The sequence below is a fragment of the Silurus aristotelis genome (assembly GCF_946808225.1).
Source record: "Silurus aristotelis genome assembly, chromosome: 5".
In the NCBI taxonomy this organism is placed as follows: Eukaryota; Metazoa; Chordata; class Actinopteri; order Siluriformes; family Siluridae; genus Silurus; species Silurus aristotelis.
The window spans coordinates 1722882-1739522 of NC_139578.1; the positions used below are offsets into that span (position 1 = coordinate 1722882).

A 16641-nucleotide genomic window follows, 5' to 3' on the forward strand; every position below is an offset into this window, starting at 1 on the left:
TAATGTTCTCATTGAGTTGTAAAGACCGAAGGCACAGTAAGACCACATTTAGCCTTGAAGGACACAGGGGAAATGATTGAAACGAGGCGGGAAAGAAACAAAGCGAACACTGGGGGGGGGGGGGGGGGGGGTCGTCGGGGGAAAAAATTGGAAACAGTACAGCACGACGGAAATGTTTGGAACAGATGACCGGACGTGTAGTGCAATTCACCTCTGTAAACGCAACGCTCGTATTGTAGTGCAAGTGTTACTTGACGTTAAAATAAATGTACGGGGCAGCAGCAACAAAAACAAACGGGAACGGCGTTGGTCTGGATGAGTTCCGACTCCCCTTCCCCCAACCCCCCCAAAAATATCTTTGGTATCTTTTATTTTTTTTTGTTGCATACATCGCAAAGATTTCCTAGCGTAGAGAGGTGAAATCTGCGCTCAGACCCAAGCTCAGACAGCCAAACTTATGTTCGTTTTTCAACAGTTAACATAATAATCTTTAGCTGACCCGTGTTGGGCCGAAACATCTTGGGCATTACGATCCCAATGCGCAAACATTTAATGTGTTCACAAATATTGTGACTATACGAATTCGACGTTCGGGATTAGCGTCCTTGTTTCGCTGTCTAGCAGAACTCATAGGGCCCTAATAAGGAGTCCTAATGAGGTAAAATTGGGTAAAAACAAACCTAACAAAAAAACACCACAACATTTTCCCCCCATCAACGTTTTCCAAAAACGACATGTTTTGATAACAAAAATGAGGCTTTGCTTCAGGAACCTGGGCCTTTGCTTTAGGGCACAAGCCTCGATAAATTAAACATAAACCCTATTAGGGGACTGTGATCAGAGGCCAGACGGAGCAAGTGGGTCCTTGCAAAGCCCCATTACCGCTAACAAGGCTCCTGTATTAGCATCAGCGCAACACCGCACACACACACACAAACAATTTCTGCAGCTCTTCAACCTGTGCTCTCAGCCTGGCCCGTGTGCAAAACTCCTTTAATTAGCATCCGTCAAAGCTACAACATTCAGCAGGCAGCAACCCCCCCCCCCCCCCCCCCCCTTGAAAACCACAACTCAGAATAACGAAAGGTCTCAGAGCGCTGCTGCTTTCTTTTCACGTGGGCAAGTTTGTATCCGTGGTATATCCTGTGGCAGGGGTGGGGCAGGGGCGGATAAAGCCCCCCCTTTTGGCGTGTACTACCTCTTAGCGGCAGCTTGCTCCATTAGCTGCGTGAGGTACTCGCGAAGTTCCTTGGCTGCCTGAAAGCGCCCGTAGCGTCTCTGAGGCCGGGCGCATTCGTCCAGCAGCGCCGCGAGGCGGCCGTCCTGGGACACCTCGGTGGGTGGGTTGTGGAGGAGGCCGCCGGTGGAGCCGCGCCACGCCGCGAAGCGGGACAGCAGGTTCTGGCAGATGGCGTAGTAGTTGTGGTCGACGGTGACACGCGAGCACAGGATGTCCTTCGAGAACGACAGGCAGGCTTCCTTGTCGCATTCTTCGTAGCGGCTCTCGTACCACACGTCGTAGCTCTCCGGCTTGTCTGGAAAGAAAGAAAGAGCGAGCGAAAGTGATATCGGAGACACAATAATAAAGCAATCTGAATGAAAATGATATAAAAAAAAAGTATGTGGTTCTAAGCCAAACAGCTACTACAAACTTGAAGGGACAATTTTATAGGATGTCTTTGGATGCGGTAGCATGAACCTTTTCCCTTCACTTGAACTAGGAGACCTGAATCTGTTCCCACATGACAACTGTGCACTAAGCCAACTACATGAAAATGACACTTGGTTGAAGTGGAAGATGTCCTGCTATAGTGCTCCAAACTCAACCCTCTTGGTCCTCCTCACCTCACCTACACCAGTACCTGACCTCACAAACACCCTTGTGGCTGAACGAAATCTCACACAATCTCTACAAAATGTTCCGAGACGTGTGGAGTTTATTAGAACAGCAAATGGGGATTGAAACGTGGAATAAAACGTCCAAAAAGTAGCATGTATGGATTGTTTCGGCAGGTGTCCAGAAACCTTTGCCTGCGTGGCGTATATGCGTTGAAACAGAGATGCGGAGAGCAGAAGATTCACTTCCCTGGTCATGTGACAACTCGATCGCACGCCAATAACTAATTACAGAGAATGAAGTCACTATCGCCCTCTGGGGAGCCAATTATCAGCTGAATCGCCGAGTCCAATGCCAAGCGCTCACACACACACACAATCTCTCCTCCACAGCGCTGTGTATCTGAGAGAACTCGAGCAGGAGGACATGTCCGACCCTCTCAGGACAAAGTGTGTGTTGGCTGAAGGTTGAGTTGAACTGCAGTTTTGAAGTGTTGGTAACACGGCGCTGAAAAGATCACAGATAAAAAAAATCGCTTTGGGGACGTGCGGCACATGAGCGCACACACACATACACACACAATGCTTCAAAGCATCAGAAATAGATCGAGGTCTCATTAACCCACTTAACTGTGACTTCAGAGGGTTAATACCATCATTAATCACAACGAGTGCCAGGGGCCAAGTGTTTGATATTTCTCCTGACACACAAACAAATAAGTACTGAGTGAATTCAGTGAAAGGTAGTTACCCAAGTGATTTCATAAATAAGTTTTTTGAAATTAATTGTTTAGAAATAATCTCAACAATTAACCAAGTAACCAACTGAGTAAGTTAACTGATATTACTATGTAAATAAGTATGAAGCCTCGTATGCGACAAACTAATTCAATAATGAACTAAGCAATTACGCAAGTTAGAAAATAAGCCAGAACATAATGAATTGAGGAAGTGAATATATTATACGAAATAAGTAAATAACTAAAAACCCAGGTTACTGAGTAAGTAATTTACTATGCAAGCAAGAAAATGAACTACGCTAACAATTAACGCCGCTAACCTACGTAACCAAGTTAGGTAGTCATTTGCGATGTAAATAAGTACACTGTGTGAGCAAAAGTATGTGTATCTTCTGCGAAGATGTTCCACTAGATTGTGGAGATGTGCGAGGATTCATTCAGCCACAAGGGCGTGAGGAAAACACTGTGTAGTTGAAGTAAGAAAGCGGTCTCCTGGTGGTCCAGTGGTTAGGATGCGGCGCTCTCACCGCTGCGGCCTGGGTTCGATCCCCGGTCAGGGAACCGACCCCAGCCATTAGGGTTGCACAAACCTTAGTGCCGGTCCCAAGCCCAGATAAATGGGGAGGGTTGCGTTAGGAAGGGCATCCAGCGTATAAACATGTGCCAAATCAAACATGTGGATGGTCCGCTGTGGCGACCCCTAACGGGAGAAGCCAAAAGAAAGTTGAAGTAAGAAAGTGTGAACCAGCTCTAGATATAGCTCTATACATGGCTTGTCATGCTGGAACAGATTCGGGTCTCCTAATTCGAATAAAGGAAAAAAATCTCCCAAAGACGTGTGAAGCGGGGATGGGTGGAAAAAAGTTGGGCGTTCCAATACTTTTGGCCGTGTCGCGTAAACAGACGAATCGGAAAGTTTGTAAAACTTCAAAGACTTTGGCTTTGTTCTCTGAAGTTCCAGATTGGCGCACAGCTGCCCTGCTGAATTATAGAAGCGATCTGATTCATTAGTCACGGTTTCTGGACCGGTGAATCATCATATAATTACTTTCTTATAAAAAAGCGTTTGTGTGAGTTTATGAAACAGCCTTCTGTTTTTTTTTTTTAACTCGTTCATTGTCCCACCTGGTAACAATAAAGCGCTATTACGGCTATGGGTGCGACACCAGGGGCGATTACACGGTTCGTTTCTGTCGCCGGGGTGACGATCCATCATCAGGTGATGTCACAATGCCAATGTACTCATAAAGCATATTTAGGGAATCATCGTTATACTGTAATACTGGTGTCATTCTCTCTCTCTCTCTCTCTGTCTGTCCATCTGGCAGCGTTGTCGGTGTTCTCGGAGAGCAGCACGCTGCCTCGCTCGGCTCCTCACGGCCCTGTGCCAAATCACCGGCTTCCAGCAGCAGCAGCGGCAGCAGCAGCTTGAAGCTCTGATCTCGGCAGCACGGCACTTTACTACACACGACTCTTATTTAAACTGCCACTTCATCAGTTGCTCCATCACTAAGTCGAACACACACACACACACACACACACACACACACACACACACACACACACACACACACACACACACACACACACACACACACACACACACACACACACACACACACACACACACACACACATTGGCACGACCAGGAAAAGCCTCAGGGCCGAGACGGGGAGACATCTGGGGTTCGCAGTAACTCATAAAGCACGTTTAATAAAAGGATATGCACCGATATTTGAACGTGATCGGCGTCTGCGTATTTGTCTGCATCGCCGTTTTATACCGATATTAAATTATATTTCATGGCAATTTCTTTACCTGTTAATATGAAGTTAAAACAATTATGATGAAGCGGATAATCTGTTGCATGTAACTAAATAAATAAGCACATACGTGGATTAGCAGCGGCAAATCCAGCGATTACGCTCGCGGGTAAACAAGTAGCCGTAATAAACGAACGTAATAAAAAATAGCCATCACGCTACGTAACCAAGTGACCAAATAAGTAACTAAGTAAAGTCCGTGTGAGTAAACATGCCGATGGTCCACAGAGCAGAGAGTAGAAGACTCACTCTGTTTGATGAGCCTCTTGTCGGCCACGATGACATTCTCGGCGTCCACGACGATGACTTTCCCGTCGCGTGGGCCCACGGCAAAGTTGTCAAAGCTGACGTCGAGCAGGTACAGGGCGAAGTCGAAGTCGTTGTTCGTGAGCTGCTCGGCGATGTCCATCAGCTGCTTGGCCAGATCCACGCGCTTCTCCCAGGGGGCGTTGTAGAAGCTCCACAGCTCCTCCCCCACGTAGTTGACGGCCACCATGCGACCGCACGCGCCCAGGTACTTGGCGAACGGCCAGCCCTCGTCCGACGGGAAGCTCTGGTGAGACACAACGTGGGCAGGAGTGCTGTTAAGAACCCGAGGGCTGTATATGTGTGTGTGTGTGTGTGTGTGTGTGTGTGTGTGTGTGTGTGTGTGTGTGTGTGTGTGTGTGTAGCAGACAAGTTCACACTAGTAGAAAGTGTCAGTTCAGCCACAATAACGAGAAACAAAACACCTACGATGGCGATGTTAGGACCGTTAAATCTTTGGAGTTTATCTGGCAGGTATTGAGGGAAAACTTCGACATAATGTGTGTGCATGTGGATGTGTGTGTGTGTGTGTGTGTGTGTGTGTGTGTGTGTGTGTGTGTGTGTGTGTGTGTGTGTGTGCGCGCGCAGAGGAAAAAACATAGACTATCAGATTCCATCCAGATCCAAGAGCATTAAAAATGAATGTGATTATTAAACTTTAATTTGCGGGACTCAGATGTTTCGTGCAGGAGCCTGAAGAGAGCCAAAAGAAATTTGTGCATTGAGAGGGAAAAAAAATATAATCCAACAATTCACATCAACCAACATTCATTTTTAGTGAAAGAAAATTCAAAGCTTTATATAAGATTACAAATTCAGTTACAAAAAACGTATACTAAATGTTTATTGTTAGTTTGTGGTTTAAAAATATAAAATCTAAGCAGTTACTGTTGACTTGTCTGTCAAAATAACAAATGTAAATTCAAATCAGTGTGTGATCTGTAATGGCTAGTTCCTAGGCGTCCTGGCAGAGATTCAAGATGGCTGCCAGGACGGAGGGGAAGGTGTACGAGTCTGGACAGGACGGAACCGGTCGCGCAGCATGTATGAAATATTTCGAATGGCTCTTTGATTCGTTTTTTTTTTTTTCCTCCTCTCGTTCTTGTACCTTCTCAAAGATGAAAGATTGCACAGAAAGAACAACTGAACTTCAACACGTCACAGTCACAACAGACTGCACCCCGGGCCTCCTCACCTCACCTACATCACTACCTGAAGCACCACAAATCTCCACTAACGCCATCCAAAATCTAAATGAACATCTTCCCAGAAGAGTGGGGGTTATAATGAAGGGGACTAAATGTGGAATATGATGTTCAGGAAGCACATATCTAATAAATCTTATCATTATACAGTCCTTTGTCCATATAGTGCTTATGGAAGGAGTCTTGATATAAGAAGAGTCATTAGTTTGGTACAGTAAAGAGGTTTTCCACCACAGGAAAGTCCTCAGGGTGGGAAAAAAAAAACCCAGAGGCTGGCGAGGAAATGGCAGTTAAGGTGCGTTTGGCCGTTATATTTTTTAATAGAACATTTGACACCATTTAATCGTTCGATCTGAAATCGGGAAGGTGCCTGGATATTGTTCTGCGAGCAAAAAAAAAATGCTTAAATGATCCAAACCCAAAAAACAGAACAGAATTGTCCGTATTGTTTCCTGTGTATAAACTACAGAAGTGTTCGGGCCTCATTAGAAAGAAAACCCCACACAGCGAATTTTGCGTCACCTGTAGCATGTGTGGGTTCTGAGGGCGGAGCTTTTATTTATAGGTGGGAACGAGGGGCGGGGCTCAATTGTAAAATTGTAATCGCAGCACGTTTTGACGAATCTTTCCTTTAATCGCTTTGATAATCCAGAACGAGAACAAGGCGCGTTGTGACCTTGGAATAATGTTAGACCTGACAGTAAAATTTAACAAAAATCCAAGCAAGAACATTGCATCTTCTGCTGACTTATTTATTTTGGCTCCCCAGCGGTGGTGTTTGGGCTTCCAAGGCAATGAGGCGACGAGGCGAGAGAGGGGGGAAAAAAAATAATAAAAAAAATAAAAAAAAACAAAACAAAAAAAAACACGCCACCCTCGTTAACGCAGACGGTTGTAGGGAACGCCGCAGGTCTCCTGTCCATTTTTGGAATTTTTAGGAAGGTGCCCTAGGGGCATCGCCTCCTCGTAATAACCTCGTTGTCAAGTGAAGGATGAGAGGGCGTGCTAGATGAATACCTCGATAGACGTGAACCTTGAGGCACTGCTCGTGCTATTCTCAGCCTCCATGAGCAGATGGGCTGCGTTCTCAACAGTGCAAGGAGTGATGTTCCCAAATCCCAGACAGCTTATCCCCCCCCCCCTCCTCCCCTTCCCTCCCTTTCCTCACCACAGCACAAAACAGCATTCTGGCTAAGAGAATTCAATTCTCCAGGTACACACACAGACGTTCCTCAGAGATAAACCGCCCCGTCCCCTTGTGCTCCGAACTACTCGGAGCGGGGCAGCGAGTTGTTTTCCGACTGCTTGGCTAAAAATACCCTGAGCACGACGGCTCCTGCAGTGAGGAAAAAGACGGGAGGTGGCCATACCGCCGTACGTCAATGTCAAAAATTGACAGCTTAATATGGAAGTGGAGACAAGGTGATAAGCTGTTTGATCGCTGCCTGCCTGGAAAACACCGAGGGCGGGTCTGGTTCGGTATAAACGTTAGAGAAGCCTTGTTTTATTCATCTTGGCAGGTGATGGGGAATAATAATAAAAATAATAAAAACGTTAAGCAGTGTTTCTCTAAAGCATCTACGAGATGGAACAAACAGGATCAAACAGTCCTTCAGTCCTTTTTATCGAATACCCATTGTCTCGTCCATTTGACAAGTCAGCAATCTAGCTTTTGCAAACATTACTGTCAAAGTGCCCCTCATAGTGGCAGCATTCTCTTCAAAAAACATTCAACAGCAAAAAATTTTTTTAAACAAACACATTCAAACAAATCCAATTTTATTTTAATGAAACGCCTTTTCACTTAAATGCCCCGGAAGAGGTGGGCCGTGGCCAAGGTGCTCCCAATTCAAATCTAACCAATAAAGCAGTGTAGAAAAGAAGAAATAAAAACAAACATTCAAATATTGAATTTTATGCTCTTTGCACAAGATATAGCTTGTAAAAATGTAATCGTAAAAAGATTCCAGGAGTATTGTTTTTAGAACATTATGATCAGCTGTGGAGTCAGGAACTGCTCGATGGCAGTGGCAATTGTTAATCTGTTGGTACTGTAAATACATTTACACCCCCTAAGTTTATATTTTTTTACTCTTGGGAAACACTAAAAATAAAAAAGCCAGCAAGACAAAAAAACAAAAAAAGTACATACCTGCAGCACCAAAGGCTCCGGATTGAACGCCAGAGTCATCAGTAGCTGCATCCTCTCCGTATCCTTTAGATTCTTCAAAAGGAAGCTTCCAGAGTCTTTGGTCTCGGCATACCTCCTGACAACCCTGTCCAAGAGTCTCTGGGAGGGGCAGTGCACCATGTCCGACCAGCCCTCCACCACCTCGGGTGTCAGCAACCTTACGTCTCCGTTGAGTCGGGCGAATTCGGTTTTGTACATGGCTTGGACGAGGTCACAGCGAGGTCTTCCCGTTGCCCTCTTACATATCTTCTGATCGATCTCCGCGAGTTCCGCGTTGGAGCCCAGGCGTTTGAGCACCACCCTCCGCGTGCCCTCCCTGGGCTCGCCATACTGAGCAAAGTAAACGTTCTTGACGTTGAAAAAATCCAGGAAGCGCAGCCGCCCCCAGGTCTCGAAGGTCACCTGGCCGTTCGTGAACTTGCGACACCAGCTGGTCCCGAAGCAGGCCGGGCACTTGTTGAGGGCGATGAAGCGGCGATCGGTAAGCTCGTTCCTCTGGAAGGAGGCCAGCAAGTTGTGAGTGTTCATGAGCACGACGACAAAGAGAGCCGCGATGAAGAGGAACTTGCCGCACCGGTAGACACGGGCGAGCTTCAGGGGAAGCAAGCGCAACATGCTGACTAGCAGTGGCACGAGGAGGATCGATGCAGCTCAGGCTTCCTCAATGCCACGGTCCCAAACTTCTTGTTACGTGCTTCATCGTCAGCATTCATCACCTATAAGGATCCATGTCATAAGGGAGGCCTCTGATTCACGCCATTAGCCTCAAGAACCTCCATCCCCATGTCTGACGCTGAAGGTTTATTTGTCCATTCCACTAAGAAGTCGCCCTTACCTTGAAAAAGAAAAGGAATCTTGTTAACACTAAGCATGTAAAGAGAAACAGGAAGGCATTAGCAGGACACCTTATTACTTGAAAAAAATAATTGGATGTCTATGCCGGTAAATGGAGTCCGTTACCGGGAAATCACGCTACATCCATCTCGAGGAAAATCTACACAAATGCTTATGTCATACCGTTGGGAATAAAATCCAATCAAAATGACTTGCTTTTAAATCACTTGCCTGTAAATCAAAATATCCCGTGTGATATGGCCTTGAGAATAATGATCTATTTTGCGGTGGAGAACTATACCTTCCTAAATATTTGTATTCAAATCAAACAATGGTGTTCCGTGGTCCAGACAAAACTTTCAGAAAGTCCTGACAAGTCGAAGCAAACACTCCGCGTTTTCTTGCAATTAAAAAGTTGTTTCGCAGACGCTTCTCCTTAAAACTTTTAAAAAGCACAGTAGAGGCTTTTATCCTTCATCCTTTATCCGTCTACGCCGTGAAACGCAATTCAGCTGAGTCATCGCCCGCCGAGCCCGGGCAAATCTCACTTGTATGATCCTTCGATATTAAATTTAATTGCAAAGCTTAATTGGGTAGATAAAAAAAAAAAAAAGAAAGAAAGAAAGGATATAAGGACGTGTGCCAGGACCAATTTGATAAGACCGGACAAGCTCTCACTCGTGTCCTTCGACAAGCGGCAGGGAAAATTTAATTACTTTAAAATGACAGGGAGCTCTTTTGTCTTCCGCTCGTAACCGTTAACGCGATCCGCAAAGAGGCTGTACGCATCTACAAATGAGTCCTTACACGCTCGGGCTAAACGAGCCACTTTCTAATTGCTTTCCCGCCACCGTGAGTCATCAATTATCTCATTTCACACTGCTTCAATTCCCACAGCACGAAGTCTTGAGCTTTTAAAAGGAGGTTCGAGGAAAAACACATGCTGGCGGCTTGCTGCATAAAATAAATATGTAATGCCGAAATGAAAGCCGAAATGGATAATTCCGAAGATGCTAATGCGGGCAGGTGACAGACAGCAGGCTCCAGCTTGCAAACACGAGTGTTTAGGGAAAACATCAGCATTTTAATTTCTACTATAAAAGACCGTATTACGTTGAACACGCAAACCCTGTTGGGATTGTTGGGTTTTGTGTCGATGGTGCGAAAAACAAAAAACACTGCTACTGAGTTGCAGTTCTGCCTTGTGCGTGAGAGGCGCCAAAACTCGTTACAACCGCCATGAGAGGGAAAGAGGAAACTTGGAGCTGAGGTCCACGAGGGTACGAATTGGAATCGGTCATGTTTATAACAACTGTTTGATGCGGATCACATGACTAATCGCTATGCTAGTTAGTCCCAGGTGATTATTAACACATTTTATGGGTAGGTGTGTTGGGTCACAGTAGTGCTGGTGCTCATTCTCTTTCTCTCTCATCGAGGTTTAAGAGCTGGAAAAGAATAATAATTCAAAATCTTAGGAATTTACACACAAAGTACAACCACTTTCCTTAAGGAATATAAATATATATATATATATATAGGCGGAAAACGTCGCTCGCACTCATCTTACACACGTAGGCAGGGTCTAAACTAAGCCGGGATCTGGTGTGTTTAAGAGAACTGGCAGATGGTGAGGGATGACTCATCAAGCTCTGGTTTCATCAACACTCCAGCTGAAAACTGGGCACAAAGCCTGTGCCCCAGAAGCTCCAAACTATGCATCGGTCAATTTTTTCCGTGTTGGGTTTCACAAAAAAAGAAGGAAAAAAAAAATTAATGGAACGCTTTGGAAAGTGAAACACTTAACATGTTACCAAGAAGAAAATCTACAGACACACATAGATTTGGCCAAAAGATTTGGGAAACCCAACTTTTCTGACTGCACCCCAGACCTCCTCACCTCGCCTACATCAGGACCTGACTTGTTTACTGATACCCCAAAATCTAGCGGAACATCTTCCCAGAAGAATGGAGGTTATTATAACAGCAATTAGCCACTAAGGACATACAAATCTTATGGCCAGGTGTCCACAGGGCACCGTTAAAGTGTTGGAAGGTTCATCTTGTCTCGCGTCCGAGCTGAAAATGAAAAACCGCACCTGCTGGGATTATTGAGTGCTGCGGTCGATAAGGTTTGATCACAGAGGCATTACGCTGCCGGGACAACAATCGAGCAGCACGCACTCTCTCTTCCTGGTGCCTGGGGTAATTAAGCCGAGGGCCGAGCATTAAAACATCCACTAAACCGCAGTCAGCAACTATCAGCACACAGCTCGGCTTGTCATAAACAAAATACGAGTCCGACGTCGCTACAACTTCCACACTATCATGAATCATAACACAGAGCTGTCGAATTCTCGATTCTGATTGGCAAGAAGCTACAAAGCTCTGATAATCACAGGTTCTGGTCTTTATGAGCGGTGTTTCTAGCAACGGTGAGTCGTTTTTTTTTACTTTGGGAAAGTTTTCAGGGCTTGTTCATGCTGTTGGGTTTCTGAAAGCAGATGTTTAGTAAAGGAGTCTCCAGTGTCAGGAGGTTTACCCCCACAGCAAAGTCCTCAGGACTTTCTGTTTCTTAGCAACACGCCAAAGAGGCACTGGTGAGGGAACGATGGTCAATAGCACTTGTAATGCAAAGTAAAAGCGTTTTTCAACGAACGGAACTACAGCTGCGAGCAGCGATTGGTGGGTCCAAGCACCAAAATATCATCAAGCAACATCATAACACCCCATTGCAAATGGGTTGAAGAGGTGAACAAGCCAACCGAATTTCTTGAAACTTGGTGCCCACTAGGGGTGTACGATATATATAATATCGTAATTGTCTTGGTGTCTTAAGGTACCAGCACAATAACACACTCAGCAAAATAACGTGTAATTATCGTGATCAGAAAATACTGAGATATCATTATCGCATGTCAAAATCCATTTACCATTAAAAATGGGGGTTTTAAGTCAATCTGGTCCAACTGGTTCCAATGATAATCCTGCGACTTGTTGTCCAACCCTTGATGCTTGGCCCCCAAAAATGAATGTATAAAAATGTGCTGAGTAAACAAATCTCAGGATGGTCACAGTAAAAGGCACTACCTTGTTTTTATCCGTTTTTTGAAATAGAACAGCAGCGACATTGTGAGGCGTTTTTTTTTTTTTTTTTTTTGCGGTGGTTGCGGCGTGGACGCGGAGTTCGTTCGCAAGTCGGCGTGGATCAGGAAGGAAAAACAGACGAATGTAAACGTTGGCAAGGCGACTGAATTCCGACACCTCGGGGGTGTTCGGGCTTGTTGGAGGGGGGGGGGGGACTTCCGACAGGCGGCGCTTATGCAAACAAGACGCAAAAGCGCGTGTACGTGCCTCACGCCCTGCTGACCAACACCCGGAGAGGGAATCTGAGACGCCTGTGAAAAAACGTTCGCTGCACCGCTTTCGTGAATCGACCCCCAGCCTGTGGGTCATAAATCAAGAGCTCATGTAGAAAGGAAAGCATGGCAATTACTTAACTTGCTTCCTTTCCTTCCTTTAATACTTTACTTAGTTAGTTGTGCCAAATCCAGACTCTTAACTAGGATTTACTAACTTACATTTTTGATTTTCGTGACTAAGTGAAGTCACGACATGCCACAATGTCCTTCACAACAAACCGATATTGATATCAGACGCCTTTTTGAACAGGTTTAAATCCTATACAAATGTGCGCCTCAAAGTTTGTGGTAACAGTTTGAGCAAGAAGCACATATTGGTGGAAACGTCTGGTGTCCCAATATTTCTGCCATATAGTGTGAGGAAGCGATGGAACGAGATATTTTTAAAACACAATAGTGGCGAAACCTTGGAAAGAAACCCGGCTTCAGCAGACGTGTCCAACAAACATACTCGTTTGAATATTAGGCCACGCCCAGGCCTACACATTAACATAGAAGCCTTTTTTTAGGAGACGGTGTGTTTTTACTTTAAATAAATAATTTCGTATTTTACATGCTGTACTTTCACCTTCTTAGAGTCAAATCTCCAAAGACCAGACACCTTTTGTTGCTCGTTCAGTGCGTGCGGCTGCTCAAACACAGCTTTATTGAGGCAGCTGCCTGTGCGCTCGCGTCCGTGTAAATACGGAAGCGTTCGCACAGCTTTGCTGTCTCCGTGAAAAAGAGCAGAATGAGCGAATGCAGCTTTCAGAGTCCGAGGACACAAATCCGAGACGCCGGTGATCCGCCGTGAAAAATCGGATTCGTCTAAGCAGTAACAACATCGTTAAAACTCGTTATTGATTGCTCCGTTCTGATTGGTCGGAAGGCGTTTGTTTTTTATTTCATCTACATTTTTTTCCCTCGCGATATAACCCGAGGATGTCGTATTGCCCCGATGTTTCAGATACAATACAAAAAATGGAAATGGAAAGTGAACATCAAATGATGTTCAAGTTATAGAAAAAACGGAGGCGAAAACGCAAATAAAAAAAATAAGCTAGTTTTAGAAAAGGCATGAGTGAAAAAAGGGTTTTTTTTCATCAGCCGATACCTGATTGTTTAAATAGTTTTACTAATCAATTAACTCGATTATGGTTAATTATATTAGTAAGATGGTCATCAAACACTTTTTCCAGTTTCTTCTGGCGTTTTTGAGCATTTCATAGTTAATATTTGAAATTTTCCAACGAAACAATGTTTAAACAGATTTCATGGGAAGTTGTGGCTCAAAGGTTTTGGGTTACTGATCAAAAGGCCAGTGGTTTAAACCCCCATCACCGTCAAGCTGCCACTGCTGGGCCCCTGAGCAAGGCTCTTAACCATCTCTATGGTCTAAAAGAGATTAGTCAAAAAAATTGACTCAGAATCAAATGACTCGACTCACTCAAACAACTCAAATTTGCAGCTCAAAGAATTCACAACGCCTGTATAAATCTACTTGCGTATACATTTATACCGCGTTTAACACCCTAATTTACAGATTTTCATTTTGTATGAGAAAGAAAAAACTTCTTAAACACTTTAAAGGGAACAATTGACTCAGGAGTCGGTATGAAGAAGGAGAGTCAAGATCAGCCAGATCCAGGACAGTCAAGTGCAAAAAAACATGAATAATAACAATACATATTTTAGAATATTCTAAACATGCGCACTAATAAGTCGGAATACATTGAATACAGCTTTATAGCCAGACTACACAAAAAAAAAAAATCAAACTAAAGAAAGAAAAAAAAAGAAAATAAACCCTCGGAACCCTCGTCATGTCTACATTTACATAGATCTGATATATATATATATATAATTAATTAATTTTTTTTCTTTATTACAAAACAAAAAACGTAAACAAATGGCAAGAATCCGGCATACGCACCAAATGACTCCTCAAACGATTCATCAAAATGACTCCTCCGAGTCAACGCTCCGTCTCTCATCGCCTCGCGCCGCGCTTCATTTTCACGGCGCGCGCCTCGCAGCGAAAATCCTCTATTATTCCTTTTTTACAGTTTTACATTAAAAAATACTTAAGTATTCTTCGTTCAAACTCGCTTCTTTTTCTTTTTTCTTTTCTTTTTCTTCTACTCGAGAGCTCCACCGAACACAACGAAGCCCCGACTCCAACCCGCTCTCCGGCTTCGCGCTTACGAAGTCACGACACCCCCGGACGCGTTTACGTTACCTCTGCGGTTACTATAGCGACGCAGGGTTTAAGCTCCTCCCTAAACGTGCGCGTACACACGATAACGCCCCGCCCACCATTCAAAACCAGGAAGTGCTCTGTGACTCCTCTATCTTCTTATTTTCTATCTATCTATCTATCTATCTATCTATCTATCTATCTATCTATCTATCTATCTATCTATCTATCTATCTATCTATCTATCTATCTTGTGTATAAATGTATTCCACTGCTATACTGAATATTATTAGTAATAGCAGTAAAAATAAAACAATAATAAAATAATAATATACATTTATATAATCAAATATTATTCAAAATCCAGTAATATCTGACTGAGCTCTATAAAAGAATATTTATATCTTATATAATATTAAATAATATATAATATATTTTTATAATATTACAAATATTATAAATATAAACTTTCCATTTAATTGTTGCAGAAAATCCTCATTTATGATTTTAATGAAGTTTTTTATACTCGTTGTTATTGCTTTTGCACGCTACTAATTGTTAATGTGTGTTTTGCTGCCATCTATTGGTGGACTTTACACACTACATTAATATCCAATGACGCGAAAATGGACTTGTATGTGTTATGACCTACAGAAATATTCCTCAATCTTAATTCTGAAACAATGCACTTCAGCACAGCCTGGTAATTAAAAATTTCGTTTCCTGACACAATCCCCTATTTATCCCCTGTGTCTGTGCACCACCGATGACCATTACACAAACTTGGTTATTATTATTGTAAGATCGAATCCAAACCCTTGGAGAAAGAATTATTCATGGACAGAAAGTTTCACCCAGGTGATAAAATGTGAGAAGTTGTTGGTATGCTGAGGAGATCCTCAGTCCCAGGTCAGTGTAGATATTTGCTGCAGGTTCAGTTCCAGCAGTTCAATAGAAAGCTGATAATGGTGACCTTGTGAAAGGGCTAGTATATATTTTATTATCTCATAGATTAGTTACGGTCGTGTGAGTTTGATTCTTTATTACATGGTTTGCTGATCAACTGGAGCATGTATAGGCAACCACATCCACCCACCCACCCACAATTATGTGATGGGCCACTGGGACAAAAGTCACCTGGGACTTTGTAAATATCATCTTTCTGAGTCTGGATATTCCCTAAACAGCACATGACCTGATTATCTGTCATGAACTCCCTGAACTACCCTGAGCTATATTGAACTGTCCTAAACCATCCTGAACTGCCATGAACTGTCCTGAACCATCCAGAAGTATTCTAAACTACCCTAAAACTATCCTTAATTGCCCTGAACTATTCCCATGGTCCTGAACCACCCACAACTATCCTAATCTATCTATCTATCTATCTATCTATCTATCTATCTATCTATCTATCTATCTATCTATCTATCTATCTATCTATCTATCTATCTATCTATCTATCTATCTATCTATCTATCTATCGATCGATGATTTAATAAATGTCAAGTCAAGTCAAGTTTATTTCTATTGCGCTTTTCACAACAGACATTGTCTCAAAGCAGCTTTACAGAAATTAACAGTCAAGGTGAATGGTGTGCATTTATCCCTAATGAGCAGCCGTGGCAACTGTGGCAAGGAAAAACTCCCTTAGATGTTATGAGGAGGAAACCTTGAGAGGAACCAGACTCAAAAGGGAAACCCATCCTCATTTGGGTGACATCAAGAGTTTGATCATAAATCTTTCAACAATACAGAACACTGGAGAGTAAGAACTAACATGAGTACTGGAGTATAAGATTATAAGTAATGTTCTTTCTACAGTCTTTATGGTTATAAAACTAGGAGTTACTAAGCTTAACATTTGTGATCATTACAGATTCAGCACCAGCTTCTCCATGCCAGAGCCTTTAAACACTCCAGGAGATCCAATGTCAAAACTCCACACATGTATTAAGATCCAATTGGCACTGGTACGTCTCTAGATGGTTTGGGATGTTTGCGAGTTCCGCATCTACTTCTTCAAAGGTCCATCTTCATGAGGTGGGACGTGACTTGAGCTGGCCAAACCTCAGGATGCCTCGGGATGGGGAGAGAAAGAGAAGCA

General features: G+C 43.6%; 1 protein-coding gene across 2 annotated transcripts; it reads right to left on the reverse strand.

Annotated features, from left to right (window-relative positions):
* Positions 1–366: 366 nt before the first annotated feature.
* On the reverse strand, positions 367–14572 carry dipk2aa (divergent protein kinase domain 2Aa). Of its 2 annotated transcripts, none has more exons than XM_083541114.1 (4): positions 14279–14572; positions 8064–8932; positions 4650–4953; positions 367–1535 (listed from the first exon to the last, which is right to left on the reverse strand). In XM_083541114.1, exons 2-4 carry the CDS (start codon positions 8715–8717, stop codon positions 1195–1197), a joined length of 1299 nt encoding a protein of 432 aa, XP_083397240.1. In that variant the 5' UTR covers positions 8718–8932; positions 14279–14572; the 3' UTR covers positions 367–1194. The 2 variants fall into 2 exon arrangements, with proteins under 2 accessions (XP_083397240.1, XP_083397239.1); XM_083541113.1 differs by having other exon boundaries at positions 8064–8937; positions 14271–14572.
* Between the last annotated feature and the right edge of the window lie 2069 nt (positions 14573–16641).

Bases quoted from the DNA above. Each gene is read 5' to 3' on its own strand.
- dipk2aa (XM_083541114.1), bottom strand. From the start codon at position 8,717: ATGTTGCGCTTGCTTCCCCTGAAGCTCGCCCGTGTCTACCGGTGCGGC. The intron at 4,954-8,063 runs GTATGTACTTTT...GTGTCTCACCAG, and splicing joins CGGAGCCTTTGGTGCTGCAG to AGCTTCCCGTCGGACGAGGG. The intron at 1,536-4,649 runs GTGAGTCTTCTA...CTTTCTTTCCAG, and splicing joins CAAGAGGCTCATCAAACAGA to ACAAGCCGGAGAGCTACGAC.